This window comes from Polypterus senegalus, chromosome 4 (genome assembly GCF_016835505.1).
Source record: "Polypterus senegalus isolate Bchr_013 chromosome 4, ASM1683550v1, whole genome shotgun sequence".
Lineage (NCBI taxonomy): Eukaryota > Metazoa > Chordata > Cladistia > Polypteriformes > Polypteridae > Polypterus > Polypterus senegalus.
In genome coordinates, this window is record NC_053157.1 from 46725750 (window position 1) to 46741064 (window position 15315).

General features: G+C 36.8%; 1 protein-coding gene across 6 annotated transcripts in view; it reads right to left on the reverse strand.

Moving 5' to 3' along the window:
- Positions 1-15315, reverse strand: part of LOC120527309 (transducin-like enhancer protein 1) — a 116628-nt gene that overhangs the window by 15553 nt on the left and 85760 nt on the right. For all 6 annotated transcript variants that reach the window (XM_039750573.1, XM_039750575.1, XM_039750571.1 and 3 more), the window contains one exon: positions 6545-6621. In XM_039750573.1, coding sequence (XP_039606507.1) covers positions 6545-6621 — 77 coding nt within the window. The remainder of the gene's footprint in view (positions 1-6544; positions 6622-15315) is intronic.

A 15315-nucleotide genomic window follows, 5' to 3' on the forward strand; every position in this document is an offset into this window, starting at 1 on the left:
GGCCGGATGTGGCCCGTGGCCCTTGAGTTTGACACATATGGACTAAATAGAACTTGAAAAGATAATATCTTTTCAAATGTGATCGCGCAATTCAGATAGAGTTGACGCGCACTACAGCCTGCATGCCTCAATAAGTCATCCTCCCCTCGCTCTTACTTTTTTACCGTTCATCTAATGAATACACTGAGTATGGCTTTACCAAAACAATCATTGATGGCGAATAAAGTATCCATTATTCGAGTATGTAGATCGGGTATATATATACATATATATATATATACCGCGTATCGCAGCGAGAGCGTAGTGTGTTAAAAAGCTATGAAAAGAAAAGGGAACATTTTAAAAATAACGTAACATGACTGTCAATATACAGTATTTGTTTTGTGAGTTTTACTGAGTGTTGCTGTCATCAAGGATTTGATTATCATTATTTCTTTCAATCAGGTTCGTATTTGTAGGATGTGTTGTGTTCAAGCTACATTCTGTGTTTGTCAATCGTTGTAAAGATGACAGGTTTTATTCATCGATTTGTTTCTTACTGCATCAATAAACAGCTCGTCTTCTTCTTTATCTGAGACCTGACACACTGCATGCACGGGTTTTTTACACTGTCTTCCTTTAGCGGGACATTGACTTTTTCCACCGTGTGCTTTGTTTCCACAGTAGCTGCATTTATGAATATGCTTGTATGTATCAGATGCTTCATATTTTTGCTGCCTTTTCAATTGTGTAATTCGTTTTTGTTCAGCTCTTTGGAACTGTTGCTTTTGTCTGTGCACCGCGTCAGTTCACGTGAGCCGCTCGGTGTACATGCATCGAAGTTTCCCAGCTGTGCTGGTGCCATGTCGTGCTATGTCCATGGCTGTATCTAATGTTACCGAAGTCCCGGCACTTAAAACTTTCTCTCGCAGTTTCGCTGAGTTTGTGCCAAACACCACCCTGACCATCTCATCTTCCTCTGTATAAGCACAGTCCTTCACCCGTGAATATTTACCCGTGGCAGTTTGCTATTGGATTGCCGCTGACGGACGGCCTTATATGGGTAGGCACTAAATTACAAACGGCAGCCTGTCTATGAACTTAATTTAAAGTTTAGGTTTACATCGTGCTTTGTTTCCGAAGTAGCAGAACTCATGAATATGGTTGTATATGTCACTCGCTCCCTTCTTATTGTTTCGCTGCCTTCTCAATTATATAATGCATGTTTTCTTCAGCGCTTTTTGGGCCTCTTCCTGGTTTTCTACGTACTGCGTGATTACGTGAAAGGCGTGATATCACATGAAACTCTGCCCCCACGGGTTTCAAGCTCATCTCCATTACAGTAAATGGAGAAAAACAGCTTCCAGTTATGACCATTACGCGTAGAATTTCGATATGAAACCTGCCCAACTTTTGTAAGGAACCTGTAAGAAATAACCCTACCAAATTTCAGCCTTCTACCTACACGGGAAGTTGGAGAATTAGTAATGAGTCAGTCAGTCAGTTAGTGAGTGAGTCAGTGAGGGCTTTGCCGTTTATTAGTGTGTATATATATATATATATATATATATATATATAAACATAAACACCATAAAGATGCTGACTTTCAGAATTGTCTACTGAATTTGTAGAAACCTATGCCATTGTTTGATATCCTGACTTCATGTTCAGATCTTTTTCTGAAAGATATTATACAAAACAAACTGAAATCTGTGAACAAGTCAATATCAATTTGCTCAATATTCAAAAAGAAAAAATTATTTTAACATACAGGAGTTTTACTGTAATGTGAATGTAGGAGATACAGAGAAGCACCGAGACATGAATGTTTGTTTCTGCAATGAACAAATAAGACATGCTTACAACACTGTATAACAGTGAGGAAGCACAGACAACAGAAAGACAAAGTTGGCGATGGGGGGTGGTCCACCACAGGCGGCACATTTTTGGGGGCAGCATTATTGGCCACAAAGCTCAGTACAATTCATGTGTAAGCAGCAGGGTTCGGAAAAATATCACTCATGTATGAAAAAAGTCAAATTCTCTGATTTTTAACCACAAATGCTTGAAAAATAATGTTTAGCCTGTCCTTCTGCATCAGACACAGCAGTTGAAATGTATGAGGCAATGACAAAAATAAACGTTACACCGATAATTGCTAGGAAGATAAACAGCTAATTTACAATTTATAATTTCGTTTTGTTATTAATCCGAATGCATTCTTGTTCTGCGCAGAAAACATCCCCACCTATTACTTTGGTTCTGGTTTTCTTAGCTTAATTATATTAAACTAATAATTAGAACACAGCTTATCAGTGCGTCTATACTATATTCTTGTCTAGTTGATGCTTATAAATGTATATAAAAAATTATTGCTGTTTCTTTATATATGAATAAATCTATGCAAAATGTATCTTAATTTTTCTCTATACGTCATTTTAATTTTCTATTTAAATAGTTTAACATATTCAGATATGTTGGAGGGTGGTAAATTGAAGCCCCGCCCCACCCTGAGCGGCACGAACTCGAGCTACGCCACTGTCTCCACCCATTCCATCCTGCCTACACTATCTTTTTCACTTCTCTTCCACAATCCCCGTTACTCTGTACTGTTGATCCCAAGTATTTAAACATCTATGATACATCAAATTTAAACTATATACAGTTTACATATTGTATTTCCTAATGATGCAGAGGAAAGCTCACCTATCACTTTGGATTTTGGCAAATTTTGCATCATTGCACCATTATAACCATACTGAAGAACTGCATCTTGGTGTGGTATAAAAACTGTTTAGTCTCTGATCAAAAGGCCCAGGATCAGGTAGTGCAAACCACCTAATACATACCACTGGTGTTCAGTTACCCACAACTGAGAACAGAGGGGGACAGATATTATAAAAGGGTTCTCACATTCCAAGCATGGACTGCCAACCGAAAAGTGAAACAGAAGCCTCTGCTGTCACACCATCAGGTTAAGGAAAACTTTTTTCCCTTGGCTGTCAATCTGCTGAACTCCACTCTACAGGGTTAATATCTTTGAATGACTTGCTTACATATCTATCAGGTCTTTGCACTGTAGCGATTGTTTGCACTTTATTATATTAATATATTGCTATTTGCACTTTCTGGTTAGATGCTAACAGCATTTCATTGACTTTGTACTCCACACAATGACAATAAGGTTGAATCTGAATTTGTGGTGATAATGGAGAAGAGGAATAATAATAATAATTAAAAAAAAAAAAAAAAACATTCCAAGAGAAAATAAACCATGTTAATGCTCCGTTATACCAGGCAAAATCATGGTCATAGTTACAGTTCTGGTAACCTAGACCAACTGGTATAACAGTAAGTGTTATTATTTTAATAAGATGACACTTTTGAAATGTGTGTTTATAATTTATAATCTTAAATTGCAGCTCGTAAATAACATCACTGATAGTTTTTTGCTGACTTTAAAATACAATCCATGTCACTGTGTCTGCGTAAAACCACACCCTGTCGTTAAAAGTTGAAGCAAATATAAGCAGACCATAATTAAAACTTGGATTATCATATCTTCCAACAAGTTGCCTGTATTAATTTTATATATGTAAAAGCTTTGGGACAAAGCCAACCCTTCAACAACAAAAGTACTTTTAAACATCTTTTATCTAAATATACACTTGTTCAGAAATAAAGGGTATGCAAAACACTGCATTGAGTACAAAGTTTGATCTTCGCTTTCTTAGTGAAACTTTGATAACAATTTTCCTTAATTTGAGTCTTTGCTTTTTTTTTTTTTAAATCACGGAGTTGGAGTAAGCTACAAATTGTTCTAAATGTTTAATGTTAAATTCTAGTCCAAATGGTAAGAATAAATATAAATAAAATACAGTGATCCCTCGCTATATCGCGCTTCGACTTTCGCGGCTTCACTCCATCACGGATTTTAAATGTAAGCATATCTAAATATATATCACGGATTTTTCGCTGGTTCGTGGATTTCTGCGGACAATGGGTCTTTTAATTTATGGTACATGCTTCCTCAGTTTGTTTGTCCAGTTGATTTCATACAAGGGACGCTATTGGCAGATGGCTTAGAAGTTACCCAATCAGAGCATGTATTGCGTATTAAATAAAACTCCTCAATGATATACGATGTGCTTCCCGCGCACTGCTTGATTGTTTGCTTTCTCTGTCTCTCTCTCACTCTCTCTGACATTCTCTGCGCCTGATGGAGGGGGTGTGAGCAGAGGGGCTGTTTGCACAGAGGCTGTTTGCCTAGAGGATACGGAGGCTCCTCTAGGTTGCTTTATCGCAGTGCTTCGGCATACTTAAAAGCCCAAAAGCACGTATTGATTTTTTGATTGTTTGCTTTTCTCTCACGCTGTCTCTCTCTCTCTGACATTCTCTGCTCCTGACACACATTCTTTGAAGAGGAAGATATGTTTGCATTCTTTTAATTGTGAGAAAGAACTGTCATCTCTGTTTTGTCATGGAGCACAGTTTAAACTTTTGACTAAAGGGTGTTATTTCATGTCTAGAGGGCTATAATAATGTTAAATAACCATACAAACATATGGTTTCTACTTTGCAGATTTTTATCTATCTCAGGGGGTTCTGGAATGCAACCCCCACGATCGAGGAGGGACTACTGTACAACAATTCTGTTAATTTATAGAGCACCAGGATCATACACTAAAATAAAAAAAAATCTATTTATGCGCACACACATGCAAACAAACATATGCCTCTATATCGAAAGTGAGAGGTTCAGTGATATTTACTAAAATTATGCTAATTTAACTGTTCTGTGCTGACGGCGTGCTTTAGGCAAATGAAGTACACAGCAGAAGCAGGTGACGGGCCATGAGAATAGCACCACTAACCAATAGTGTGGATGGTCGACTGAAGACAGATTGGTATCTTAGCAAAACCAGGTGACAAAGCTAGTTTTAGGATAAAACAAACAAACAAACAAACAAGATTTATTGTCATGATATAAATAGTTTTCACTTGCTTAGATTTCAGTTTTTGCACTGTAGGCTGCCAAAAAAGGGGTGATCCTGTGAAAATTTTGAAATAAAAAGTGTGCTGGAAAGTCATCAGGAAGCTATGTAATTATGTAATAGCTATGCTATTTCTAGTCGCCTAATCTGATATCCTCAGGCAACAAGATCAGTAAGTTGTCAAGTTTGACATTCCCTCAAACAAAGTTGTGTAATGTGCCACCAGCTTTACACATTACGTAACAGTAACATTAATTTAATAACTAAGCAGGCCACCATACACCTGAATAAAAAAAAAAAAAAATTAAATCAATTACTTAAAACCTAATTCTTAACACACTAAACTCACACTTACTGAAGGATATATACTGAGAGCATCCATCCATCTTCATGCAAATTAGCAAATGTTAAACATTAGACTTTGACTCAGTTACTCTTAAGATTTCAAATGTATCTTTGCTTTCCAATTCCTCAGAAATACTGTAGCTTCATACCACGAGTCTCATCTTATACACCACAAAGGCTGCAAGAATCCTCAGTCTGACTGTTAGCCAGGTCACAACAAAGCAGCAGGTTGACATGTTAGCAATGTTCTAATATCTTCAACACAGGAAATCCTACAATCAGGCCCATATATTTGAAAACAGCTTTTGATACACAAATATTTAGGATTTTCATATACTCTTCATATTTACTTTGTTTTCCACATATTAAAACAGCCATAAGTTGGTTGATAGATATATTATTCAACATAGCTTTTTTTTTGGTCTCCTTTGGTAGTACTGTACATAGTGTCAATAATATTACATTTCTTCTTTACCATTAAGCAGGACATCAGAGTGGATGAAGGCAGTGGCAGGGCAGGGCAGAGGTGGGCAACATGTTTGCTCAGGTCAGTTAGACTTTGCACTTATTTTCTCTAGTACCATTTAATCTGCAGAAGTTTTTTTCTTTAATCTGTATAAAATGCAGGTTTACTGTTCCTTCCTTGATTTCCATTACCCTTTGCCTACCTTTCCGATTTTCCTTATTTGTACAGTACAGTCAAAACAAAACACTACAAATGTTACATTGCATATGCAAATACATTTTATATATACACCAAAACATTTACAGAAGGATACATCTTTGTCTCTCTATCTAAACCCACACACACACACATATACATATATATATACATTTTATATATATATATATATATATATATATATATATATATATATATATATATATATATATATATATATATATATATATATATACACATATACACTGCTAGAGTAAATGGGGTTTTATTTCAAATGGGAAGTGCAATGAAAAGTATAAATTAAACAGAACATAACAAGCAAATCACCCCTCAACAAAATCAAGCAACACTGTTTCTCAGAAATCCAGTCCTACCTCCGCAAAAGTGATGGAGCAGTCAATATGAACAATAGTGGTAAAACTTTTGTATGTATTCAATATATATTTTCATAAATAATTGTCAGCTAGTAAGCTAGGCAATGTGGATAATATTTAATTCAGAGCCATGTAACGACATAAAATGGATGAAACATAACAATACTTACGGCTTTCCACCAGGGATGCCTGCAAGACTAGGGGGGATTCCAGGGACACGCATATGGGGATGTGGATCAAACCCAACCTAACAAAGAAACATATCAGGTGTAAAAAAAAAAAATAAATAAAAAAATAAATAAAAAAAACTAAAGTAACCTAACAGTTGCTGTTGTCAGAATTAGGAATTTATGCAAACAACAATATAAAAATCAAAACTACTGTATTCAGAAAGCTTATATATATTTTATAAATATAGTTCTAACAAAATTTCTAAAGTTTAATGTGATACATAAATGACAAGCAATATTAAAAATAACCAAATCAATAAACAGTTAAATCCATCTTTCAGGGTATCAGTGACATATGTAATGACATAATGTATATTACAATCTTGGGGACAGCAATCATGCTGCAAAGGCTTCTTACGTTACTGAGCCAGATGACTACATACTATTGTGATGTATTTTCTCTTTACTGGCACAAATTAATATAACATGTTACAACAACCAAAATAAAGTAATAAGCACAGTAAGTATCAACATAAAAACTGTGGCCAAACCACTGCTGTCTCTGACTGAAAACAACACCAGAATATCCATTGCAGTATTAAGACCACGCAATGAAAATGACAGTAATTAATGGTCTGGCAATTCATGCTCCATGAATGCGGATCCCATGTTGCTGTTTTACTATCCTTTGTGTTAAGGAGGAAAAAGGCAGAGAAATAAATTTGGCCAAAAAATAATATTTTATTCCATATTATTAGCATATTTTGTTAGAAATGTAAAAACAATAAATGAAAATCCAGAACCGGACAATCTTATCTATGGTTCGGTCTTCAGTTTAAAAAAATAAATAAATAAAAGAAAAGCAGACAAACAAAATGTATAAAAACAAGTTGGCAGGAAAAAAAACAAAATACTGCAACTAGCTTTGTGAACAGATATGATTTACTAAATGGGAGGTTTAGAAGATATGAGATTTGTTAACCATAATGACTCTCCTAGGTCTCATTATGGAAATATTTATTCAGATGATGCTTTAATAGGTTAAAGATATTTTCTTTTTTACCATTCACTTTAAATAGATGAAATGCTCAATGTAAATTAACAATTTTGCCTGTTTCTGCAAGTCAAACGTAAAGTAATCTAGTATCTTAAAAAAATGCAAACTTAAAAAAACAGTTCCATAAGCATGAACAGTAGAGCATAGGTAGTCTAAATGTTATGTTTACTTTATACAGGAGTGAATTGGCTGCTTTATTTTGATGCAAAAGAAAATATCTAATTCCAGTTTGTAGAATGAGAGGAGGAATAATATGGAAAGATTCATTAAGATGCTGTTACAGATCTCCTATGTATGAATGTTAAAATTTTCATATAATACAGGGTGAGCCAAAATGAAGTATTACATTTCTCAAGGTCAATGCGCGAGGTAAAGGCAGGCAAGTGGGTTGGGGATCCTTTCATAGGCGATCCCTTGTAGTTTTCTGTTGGCAACATGCTTTGGTCCAGTGTGCAGCGTGCTTTCACTGTTGAAGCGTTCTTCAAAAACAACAAATCCATCATCACTACGCAACAAGCCTTCAGACGTCCCAAATCGGAAAACAATTCTTCAGTGGGTGGCTAAATTTAGACAGACGGGGCTAACATTGAACTGATAATCTCCAGGCCGTCCTCGGACTGTACGAATGCCTAAAAACATCCAAGCTGTAAGGGCATCAATTTTGTCTCCTAGACATTCAGCATACAAAAATGTTTCTGCCTCAAGCATTTCCAACACATCTTAGAGGCGGATTTTGCACGAGGACCTTAATTTTCATCAAAACTTTGACTACTGGGCTGAAACCAACCATTGTGAACTTCATCAGAGACCCTTGCACAGCGAGCGTGTTACAGTTTGGTGTGACATAGCAGAATTTGACATGGTAAGCCCTTACTTTTTTAAGGAGGGGAGAGCAATGGTCACTGTCAATTCAGAATGTTACACTGAAATGCTAGAGAAATGTTTGTGGCGACAACTGGAAGACATGGATGTGGTGGATGCCTGGTTTCAAAAGGATGGAACAGCAGCTCATATGGCCCGGAGATCCATGCAAGTTTTGCGGGAAATATTTCCGGGGAAGCTGATGTCCCTGTGTGTCAATGTCGGGTGGCCTTCACATTCGCCTAATCTCGCTCTGTGCGATTTCTTCTTCTCAAGTCAAAGGTATACACACACCAACCTCAAAACCTTGAAGCCCACAAGGACGTTACTTGCCACGAAACTGCCGCTATTCTCCTTGAAATGGCTGAATGAGTCATGCGAGCATTCAGGAATCATCTTGAAGAGTGTATCGCTAATGATGGCCGCCACCTTGAAGACATCATTTTTAAAACACAGTAGCACAGTATCTTGTAGCATTTTTGTAGAATAAATGTTTGAAATGTGGTACTTTTTTTGGCTCACCCTGTATAAAATGACCTAATAAAGTTGTATTACAAAAGGTAATACTCATATGCTGCACTGCATCATTCTACAACATTAGCCGATTGGCTCATGACTTATATAATCTTATATTTTTTTTTGTTTACGAAAATTGCAGAATTACCATCATGCAAATTTCAGATGGTGATCAATGTTGTTTTGCAAATTATAGCATACATATTTATTTTGGTAGAGTGCTTAACATGTAAATAACATTTAAAAACATTTCATAATTTATACTCTCAACATCAAACACTATTCATTTGTTTGGTTGCTTAATTTACACAAATTTCTATTCTAGTTCAGGTAGCTTAATTAACATTTAACCTTTTTTTAATTACATGAATGTAATTATTTGAATGCTTGTATGCTCCAACTGTGATTGAAGCTGTATTTTTTCTTTTGTTGAAACAAACAATCCTTCAGTACCACTTACAATCAACTGTCAGAAAATTAATCAGACAGCTTAGTTTTGCTACAGTTAATAATTTTGGTATTAGAGGTGTTTATACTAACAGTTCAACCCATAATGTTCAATAATCAACATGAATAATATGAAAATTCTAAATTTCTCAAATGTAAAGTTTCAATTGTTCAACAATTTAATTATACTGTATTCTTAACTTACGACACCCACCAATTTTGGCCGAACTGATTTTCAACAGTCACGATAAGCCGTAGAATTCTGACATAATCAACTTTACAGTTCAGTTTTTATTTAAGTAAATTTTTATTAATCTTGATTTTAATTTGTTTGCAATAAGCATGTTCAAATAAGGATTTTATATTTATATGAACCCTCAGTATGGCTAACCTCTCTCTTTCCCTTTGTCCTAGGACACAAAGCAGAAAATGGCCAACTGTGAGATACAGCACATTGTCGAAGAACTCTGGGCTCTTGACAGTCAGATTCAAAAACTCCTAGTCAGACATATGCACCATCAGGGAACTTTGTGGCTCAAGGGTAGATCACTTCTGTTGGCTCAGGCAAGTGTCACCATTCAGAATCGCTTTGACCCTCTCCACTCCTCCACCATGCCGCCAGTCTATGGTGATGTATTTGTTATTGGGGATTCAATTGTACACAACCTCAATATTTCTTACCCTACAAACAGAAATCTTTGGTTTCTTGTTTTCTTGGTGCATATGTATGAGATATTAAAAGAAGACTGCCGACAGTCTTCAAGAAAAATAAGGACAGGTCTGCTGGGACAATCGTACAACATGTGGGCATAAACGACACTTGATATCGACAGTCAGAGGTTCCAAAGCCAGACTGCACCGTACTCATTCAAGCCATGAAGGAGAGGACCCTGGCTGCGAAAATTATCTTTTTGGGTCCCCTGCATCTGGCTAGAAGGTCAGATGAATTCTACAGTCATCTGCTGGCCCTAAACAACTTTTGAAAGGCTTCTGCAAAAGACAGAACTTCGGTTTGGAGGACAATTGGGATCTTTTCTGGGATAGGCCGCATTTCTTTAGACAAAATGGTGTGCATCCTAACAGATTCAGTGCTCGTGTCCTCTCTGAAAATATCTCGAAAGTATTTCTGTCTTTTCTGACTATGTAATTTTAGTCGTAATGTTTTCTAGAATGCCTTTCTAGGATGTGATAATTCTGTATTGAGTTAATCTTCATATGTGCACTGTATTAGTACTATAATAACTAGCCATAGTTTAACCAAAAAATGAACAAAGTGGAATGTAAACATTTTAATTATCCTTTCACCTTTATATGTGCAATGTATTAGAACTAAAGTAATAGATTATAGATTAAATATAAAGTCCACACAAAGCGGGATAAACACAAATAACTTAATTACTGTTTCAAACTGCTGTAACACTCCAGTACAACTCTGCTATTCCAAGACCTTAAATGTGGCTTTGCTAAATATTGGAGCACTAGCAAAATACCCGGCTTCGCAGCAGAGAAGTAGTGTGTTAAAGAAGTAATGAAAAAGAAAAGGAAACATTTTAATAATAACGTAACATGATTGACATTGTCATGAGTGTTGCTGTCATATATTTTATATATATATATATATATATATATATATATATATATATATATATATATATATATACAACACACACACACACGCATACATATATATATATTTATATATATATATATACACAAACCGGATTCCAAAAAACTCGGGACACTAAACAAATTGTGAATAAAAACTGAATGCAATGATGTGGAGATGGCAAATGTCAATATTTTATTTTTAACAGAACGTAGATGACAGATCAAACGTTTAATCCGAGTAAATGTATCATTTTAAAGGAAAAATTTGTTGATTCAAAATTTCACGGTGTCAACAAATCCCAAAAAAGTTGGGACAAGTAGCAATAAGAGGCTGGAAAAAGTAAATTTGAGCATAACGAAGAGCTGGAAGACCAATTAAGACTAATTAGGTCAATTGGCAACATGATTGGGTATAAAAAGAGCTTCTCAGAGTGGCAGTGTCTCTCAGAAGCCAAGATGGGTAGAGGATCACCAATTCCCACAATGTTGTGCAGAAAGATAGTGGAGCAATATCAGAAAGGTGTTACCCAGCGAAAAATTGCAAAGATTTTGCATCTATCATCATCAACTGTGCATAACATCATCCGGAGATTCAGAGAATCTGGAACAATCTCTGTGCGTAAGGGTCAAGGCCGTAAAACCATACTGGATGCCCGTGATCTCCAGGCCCTTAAACGACACTGCATCACAAACAGGAATGCTACTGTAAAGGAAATCACAGAATGGGCTCAGGAATACTTCCAGAAACCATTGTCAGTGAACACAATCCACCGTGCCATCCGCCGTTGCCAGCTGAAACTCTACAGTGCAAAGAAGAAGCCATTTCAAGCAAGATCCACAAGCTCAGGCGTTGTCACTGGGCCAGGGATCATTTAAAATGGAGTGTGGCAAAATGGAAGACTGTTCTGTGGTCAGACGAGTCACGATTCGAAGTTCTTTTTAGAAATCTAGGATGCCATGTCATCCGGACCAAAGAGGACAAGGACAACCCAAGTTGTTATCAACGCTCAGTTCAGAAGCCTGCATCTCTGATGGTATGGGGTTGCATGAGTGCGTGTTGCATGGGCAGCTTGCATGTCTGGAAAGGCACCATCAATGCAGAAAAATATATTCAGGTTCTAGAACAACATATGCTCCCATCCAGACGTCATCTCTTTCAGGGAAGACGCTGCATTTTTCAACAAGATAATGCCAGACCACATTCTGCATCAATCACAACATCATGGCTGCATAGGAGAAGGATCCGGGTACTGAAATGGCCAGTCTGCAGTCCAGATCTTTCACCTATAGAGAACATTTGGCGCATCATAAAGAGGAAGGTGCGACAAAGAAGGCCCAAGACGATTGAACAGTTAGAGGCCTGTATTAGACAAGAATGGGAGAGCATTCCTATTTCTAAACTTGAGAAACTGGTCTCCTCGGTCCCCAGACGTCTGTTGAGTGTTAAAAGAAAGGGAGATGCCACACAGTGGTGAAAATGGCCTTGTCCCAACTTTTTTGGGATTTGTTGACACCATGAAATTCTGAATCAACATATTTTTCCCTTAAAATGATACATTTTCTCAGTTTAAACTTTTGTTCCGTGATTTATGTTCTATTCTGAATAAAATATTAGAAGTTGGCACCTCCACATCATTGCATTCAGTTTTTATTCACGATTTGTATAGTGTCCCAACTTTTATATATATATATACACACACACACAGTAATCCCTCGCTATATCGCGACATTCGACTTTCGCGGCTTCACTCTATCGCGGATTTTATATAAAGGCATAAGTAAATATATAATGTGGATTTTTCGCTGCTTCGCGGGTTCTGCAGACAATGTGTCTTTTTACTTCCTGTACATGCTTGCTCAGTTGGTTTGCCCAGTTGATTTCATATAAGGGACGCTATTGGCGGATGACTGAGAAGCTAACCAATCAGAGCGCGCAGTTAAGTTCCTGCGTGCTGAATGATGTGTTAACCAGGAAGTCTCGTCTCGCTCATTCAGCATCAACGTGTTTCGCTGTGTAAAGAGTTGTGCTCTTTTGTGTTTCTTTGTGCATAGTCAAGCCCTTCATTATGGCTCCAAAATGATCTGCTACTGCTTCAGGGGCCATGCCCAAGTGCAAACGGAAGATGTTAACGATTGCCGAAAAGGTAAACGTTTTGGATTTGTTGAAGGCTACGATTCTTTTTATTGAAAAAGTAGGAAAGGAATATAAGATCTACGGCCACAGTGTCCTTTTAACCAGGGTGCAAAATTAGTTGTAAGTGGATGTAATAAGGCAGTAGTCTGGATGGAATCTGCTTTAGGGATTTGGATTGAAGACTGCCAGAAGAAAAACAACGGCAGTGCTACACAATCGCCTGAAGTGGCTCCTTTAAGGGCTGTAACGCTCTCCTTTGTTGTGCAGTAAAATAAAATTCATTGTTATCGGACAAGTCATCGTGTCATTGTTGGCGAGTAACGATAATTAATTTTCTACTTACAGTATTTAGTACATGTACGTACGTTTAGTGTCACTGTACACACATTTACTGTATACTATTTTTCTTGCATTGTACGTATTTATTATTGCTGGTGGCCTGTCTATCGTAATGGCTGTAACATATGCGATATCGGAGACACTCAATATCTTTAAAATAATATTTAGGTTTTACTGTATATAAACAGTGTGTTTATATACATAATTTCAATGAATCTTACCTAATATCTAATTACCTAATATCTAAGAGAATACAAAGGGATTATGCTGTATAACTCTGCGGGGAATATTTATAAACAGTGTGGGAGAGTTAATAAGGGCTTAAAATATATAAAAACCATATAAACATATGGTTTCTACTTCGCGGATTTTCACCTATCGCGGGGGCACCTGGAATGCAACCCCCGCGATCGAGGAGGGATTACTGTATATACAGGGTGGGCCATTTATATGGATACACCTTAATAAAATGGGAATGGTTGGTGATATTAACTTCCTGTTTGTGGCACATTAGTATATGTGAGGGGGAAAACTTTTCAAGATGGGTGGTGACCATGGTGGCCATTTTGAAGTCGGCCATTTTGGATCCAACCTTTGTTTTTTCAATAGGAAGAGGGTCATGTGACACATCAAACTTATTGGGAATTTAACAATTAATCCGTAGTTAAAATTGGGCAGACTTAAAAATAAAGTGGTATTCTGAGTACTTTAAGTACATGTTCAGAATGGTATTGTCTTTAAATAATAAGAAAAATTTTAACATAAAGTGCAGTTTTTCATCTTAAAAAAAATAAGGCAGAAACATAAGTTAATTTGATCAGCTTCACCTTTAAACTCTGAGTAACCTTAGCCAAAATTATTTTGTACATTAGGCTAAAACAGTGTGATCATTGAACATTTTGTAATTAGATGTAATTAAAATTACTAACGGTCACGGAAGTCCAATGATCCCCAATAAGAGACACAAAGTCCACTTTCTGTAATGCATCTAACTTTGCTTGCTTTTTAGTATCAAAGCTGTTGAATTTTACTTGAAATAGTCTCTCGGCATGGCAGTTGAAAAGCTGGATCACCTGACGGTAACTGTAGCACATTTTCTAACTCCCTATCTTCCACCACTGTTAGTGGTCTACAGTCCAAAGCAATCCATTTTGCGAGAGAATTTGTAAGTTTGACCGATGTTGACTTACTAATTTTGGTCCTGAAGCCAGTCATTTCATCAGTTTTGGGCTGCCGACACCTTTTGTTGGTACTCAAACTCTTACTACTAGTGCTAACAGCATATACAGTTTCTGTGTTCGATGTAACATGTTTTGCATTTAGATGGTACCGCAAGGTTGAAGTGCCTCGGTGTTATGCAAACTCCTTTTTCCACAGTTTGCACAACCCACGCTTTTATCAAGGCTTCCGTCGGGTAGTCTTTTGAAATTAAATTTTCCTCCAATCAGTCGTAGCAACGCGCTTTCTTCCGACTGTTACATTTTTGTACCTCTGATGTGTGCATCAATGTAATCGGTGTACCAGGAAATCATGCACTGACAGAAGTTCCCCTTTGCTTGGAATGCAAAGTGTGATTAAATGTGTTATTTTTTTAACACGTTATGGAGCACATGCATCGCGGCTTCTCAGCTGTGCTTGTGCTAAGAAAAGGAAACATTTTAAAAATAACGTAACACGATTGTCAATGTAACCTTTTTTAAGTAGTGCCTGGAGGATTCAGAGTGTGGAGAAACTCTAGAGACAGCGTGTGTATTACTTTGTGGATTTTTCTGTGAGTATGTGGTGGCAGCGTCACAAAGTTGGTTCCAC